The sequence below is a fragment of the Frankliniella occidentalis genome, unplaced genomic scaffold (assembly GCF_000697945.3).
Source record: "Frankliniella occidentalis isolate FOCC.00 unplaced genomic scaffold, Focc_3.1 Scaffold260, whole genome shotgun sequence".
In the NCBI taxonomy this organism is placed as follows: Eukaryota; Metazoa; Arthropoda; class Insecta; order Thysanoptera; family Thripidae; genus Frankliniella; species Frankliniella occidentalis.
This window is the reverse complement of record NW_026267386.1, coordinates 19808-24267: the sequence shown is the minus strand read 5'-3', so window position 1 is coordinate 24267 and position 4460 is coordinate 19808. Positions and strand designations below refer to the sequence as shown.

At 49.4% G+C, this 4460-nt stretch overlaps 1 protein-coding gene across 1 annotated transcript; it reads right to left on the bottom strand.

Moving 5' to 3' along the window:
- Nucleotides 1-1609: 1609 nt before the first annotated feature.
- On the bottom strand, nucleotides 1610-4208 carry LOC113212961 (uncharacterized). The gene is made up of 2 exons (XM_052273275.1): nucleotides 4036-4208; nucleotides 1610-3512 (listed from the first exon to the last, which is right to left on the bottom strand). Exons 1-2 carry the CDS (start codon nucleotides 4206-4208, stop codon nucleotides 1610-1612), a joined length of 2076 nt encoding a protein of 691 aa, XP_052129235.1.
- Nucleotides 4209-4460: the final 252 nt, after the last annotated feature.

The following is a 4460-nucleotide window of genomic DNA, read 5'->3' as shown; positions in this document are numbered from 1 at the left end:
CCTGCTGCTCAGCAGACAGTTGGACAGTTGGTGCGTCCACGGATACACGCTGAGGTTCGTGCTGGTCTTTGCAGGCTGCTAAATAGGTCGGAAAAACCGCGGGGTCACCATACTGCTCCGCCTCCTCCGCCCAGTTGTGAGCCAGGTCCATGTCTCGCCTGCCCAGCTCCACGCGCTCGATGGCCTGGTTGGGGAGGTGGCGGGCGACAGTCATCCACTCCTCCAGCTCCTCATCCACTTCCTCCTCATCCGGGCCCTCGTCGTCCTCCGCCGGGGGCAGGTCCTCCTCTCCTCGCGGAACCACTCCGTGCGCTACAAACGCCTCCCGCCAGGTGCCGTGCTCGCCCCGGGCCTCGTCCTCGGTGCGCCAGGGCACGTGCAGGAGCACATGCTGGCGGTAGTAGGCCTCGTTGCGGACCTCGCAAGTGGAGCGGCGGAGACGAGGGTTCACACCCACGATGTTGCAGAGTGCCGGCTTGAAGTACCTGCAACGCGACTAATAGTAGTGGGGGATCGAAACGCCGATAAAACAGTCGTTATACACAAAACATTCGTGCAATTCGTGCAATTGTGGAGACATTCAGATAAAATTAAATCCTAAGCCAATGATCATACAATGGAAACGCAAGTGTGTGAATATCCAATCGTACACTTAGACGGGTAAAGGTGTGATTTTTTTTTTTTTAGAAAAGTCGCACGTTTACCCCCGTAAGTATACCAATGGGTATTTACACACCTGCAGGTGAGCGGCATTCACACACTTGCGTTTCCAGTGTATGAATCAGAAAATGTGGTTGTGCCAGAGAGTTACATAAGTAGAGATATGGATGTTCATGCAGTAAAAAGGAAAATGCATTCAACTCGGGCTACTGATTTTTTCAAAGATGAAAATAAAAAGTCGACTGATGGATGTGCATGCGTAAAAACAAACCGATCATTACCGTAGTTGAATAAAAACGCGGAGAACCGTATTTTTATTGTTCTGATAAACCGTAGTACGTTTTCGGATTTTGTACATTTTTCACACGATAAATGTACTAATATCCGAAGTATATATTAACGAGAAATCTGCAAACGCAAACGCAAATTTGTGCCAAAATCCTAAAGAAATTAGTGGGGCAGTTTGAGAGAGTAGTGGCACACGTATAAGTGCACAACCTTCGAGTTAAACACATGCGACTTCACTGCTACGCAGTTGAACTCTTGGCAGTATGTAACTTGTAGTTGCAAACGTACTAAGACAATTATACACTGTCATTTAAATACTGTGGCGTCACATTGTACAAAATGTTAAATGTGTCACATTGTCTGATATATCACGTAACATTTGTTGTAACGTGCCAGAGTTACGCTTACCATGCACTGGGCTTGTGCGGGCAGAGCGATGCAAGGATGTCACGTTCCAAAAAAGGTGACATATTTTACAGAATGTTATTCAATTCACATTTTGTAGAATGTGACCTCACAGTATCTTAATAACAGTGTTGTTGCACACTTGGTGAATTAGTACGTTTGAACAAAAATACTATGGCTACTTTACTGGCTGCTCGTAGATTTTAGTCATCAAAAGCGAAATAAAATACTAATAAAATATGTTACATGCAAGTTCTTACCGCTTGGTTGCTCGGTTGTATCTGTAGTCACGAGCAAAGGACCATAGCGTTACCTCCTCCAGGAGACGTGGCCGTTTTGGATAGCGCTCGAGTACAGACCCTCTGTGAGCGCCCTGGTCAGAGTTTGACTCTCCGCCGGTCTCGCCCTGCTCACCACCCTCTTCAGCGAGCGGGCCGTCGTCAGGATCGTCTACTTCGTCCTGAGAGTCAGCGTCTCCAGTTGGCCTGCCACACAATACCCAGTCATTAGCGTAAAAATTTACCTTAACGAACTGCCTAGAGCAGTGCCACAGCTTTTGGCTCGTTGCAAGGTGAAGGATCTCCTGCGAAGAATAGTCCCTTTCGCTGATGGACTGAACGCAACGTCTTTGGATGGCCTTGCGCGCACTTTCATCATCCCTCAGATCCTTCATCGCATCTTGAAAAAGTTCTTGCATGCCCATGGACTTTTTCTCTCCCTTTGCAGCGTATTTCGCAAGGTAATTTGCAAAGGCCTGTTTGGAAAGGATCGGCTTACCATCCATGTTCCCAATCCACGCAAGAATGGCTGGTATTATGTGGCCGTTAAGAAGAGGGTCATTTCGGCGCGGGACGAATTGGGGCTCGCCCTTGTCGTCAAACACGATCTGAGTCTCGTCAGAGAGGGGGAAGGGGAACTTAAATCTACACTCCAGAGGCTGGCCCGGTCTCTTGCGGCGCAAGCAGTAGCCCTCAGAGCAGCGAGTGTGCCGCTGCACACGGTTCAGGATCTCTCCCAGGTGGCGCTCACGGTCCTCAGGGGCGACATCGCTGGTGCGCTTTCGGCAGGGGTGCTCGGCCGAGTTCGGGAGACCCAGGCCGCAGTTCCACGCGCTGACGATGCGGTCGAAGTAGGCGACGACGTCAGCAAACTCTTCCGGGGTCATCTCCTTGAGGCGCGTCACATCTGGAGCACCCTCGAGGTAAAGAAGAGCATGAACATGTGGGCTTCCACGGAACTGCCACTCGAACCGCCACCAGAAGTCCTTTAAGGGATACATCAATTTAAAAATTTTGAGTAGGAAGTACTCTGCCCTTTTAATGAAAAACATGCTTGGGACAAATGGCTGGTCTGCAATGAAGTTTCGCCGCTGCTCCTCTGTCAACTCGTCAAGCGACACGCGTTCCTCGTCGGAGAGAGGGACGTGTTGCTGCTCTAGGATGAGACGAAACAGGTCCGGCCAGTGAAGATCTGCAGCGGAAAGAGTAACAAACAGAGTAGGCAGTCCAAGCTCGTTAACCATGTCCAGCAACTCGCTAAGGCGCGCCCCCCAGTATTGACGCGTGCCGTGCAATTTGTTGCCATAGAACATGATCTCCCGTGTGAGTGCTGGCCTAGCTGCCACCATCTCGCGGAGCTCGCCCACCGTCCTGCCCTGCAGCGCCTCGTTCCTCCTCACGAAGAGGCTGCCTGCCCGCAGAGCCTCGTGCCGCGTCACTGTATTGAACGCGAAGAAGCGGAAGCGAGGGTCGTTTGCGAACCGGCCATCCTTGTACTCTAGCAGGTGTTTGAAGTACTGCCTCGGAGTGACACGGTACTGCCGGTCGAGACTTAAATCCGCTGCACCTGTTGGGAAAAGGGTCGGAAATGCCATAGCTACATAGCCCGGCGTATTGAACTCGTCCACCGGGGCACTGCCACCGGAGGGCCAGTCCAACACAGCCGACACCTGCTCCTCCTGGTGGTGGTGCTGCAAGAGCGGGACACCTGATGACGCGATGCCGTGGGCACCCTGCTCCGCTACTCCGACCCCCGCATTCTCGACGAGGACCTCGGCGTCGTCCTGGCGGCTCGCGACTTCCTGCGACCCGGTGGTTGCAGACTCTGGCGGTGGCGAAGAATTGAACGCTGGAGGATCGTCGGGTTCCTCGTAGTCATACCTTTAGGAAATGACAAAAGGCCACTGAGCAATTGTTGCACAGGAAACATCTTTGTGTGAATGCCCCGTTAAAATGAGGAAAGCACTTCCCGGTGCTATTTCCGCCCCATATTTAAAGTTTAAAACAAACCGAATTTTTCCACCAATTTTATTTTTCCGGAAAAGTACCAACCCTAATTTAATGGCAAATTGTTTGCAAAGCGGTCATAACACGAGTTGAGATAGGATATCTTGATCGTTAAGATTGGTTAAGGTAAGGCTTGTGTGAAACTCGAAAAGTTGGTGCATTTCGATATTAAACTCAAAACAGTTGCCTTCACCTGACTTTTCTAGTAGAACCCAGGCCTAACCTTAAAAATTTAAAAAATACTAAATAAGTAAAACATATGAGAATTCGTCAATCTATGCTCAGCGCATGTGGAACAGATTTTTTTCGGAAACAACCAGCAATAGTTGCAGAAATATATTATAGCCCTATTCGTCTTTACAAGAAAATATCCATCGCCGAGCCAATTATTACTTACCCCTGTACTTCCGAGAAGGCATCGCCGTCTTCTGGAAGTAGAGCCAAATTGTCCTCGTTCAGGTCAATGTTGGCGTAGTGAGGGTTGTTCTCGCGGAGCCAGACGAGAGCGGCTCGAACGACACCTGACCGAACCCGGAAGTCAACGTGGCCACTGGAGTCCCGCATGCGCATCGCGACAACTGACGTCAAGTCCTGCACACGATTTACGAATACTTATAAACACGTTTAGTCCTAGAGGGTTACGTTATGAATAAACAATGTACGAAAACGTATTTATGAAAAAAGTTCCACATTTCTCACAAAAGAAAGGAAAACATTTAGCTGTAAGTGGTCCAGAAGATTCGATTTGGGCTAGAATTTCAGAAGATTCAATTCGGATATTTTATTATGGACTCTACACGGATAAAATTTTAAAAAAATTGA

What these genes read in the sequence shown, in the direction of transcription:
- LOC113212961 (XM_052273275.1), bottom strand. Translation starts at nt 4,208, where the DNA reads ATGCGCATGCGGGACTCCAGTGGCCACGTTGACTTCCGGGTTCGGTCA. An exon ending in GCCTTCTCGGAAGTACAGGG is followed by an intron (nt 3,513 to 4,035) that starts GTAAGTAATAAT and finishes CATTTCCTAAAG; the next exon opens with GTATGACTACGAGGAACCCG.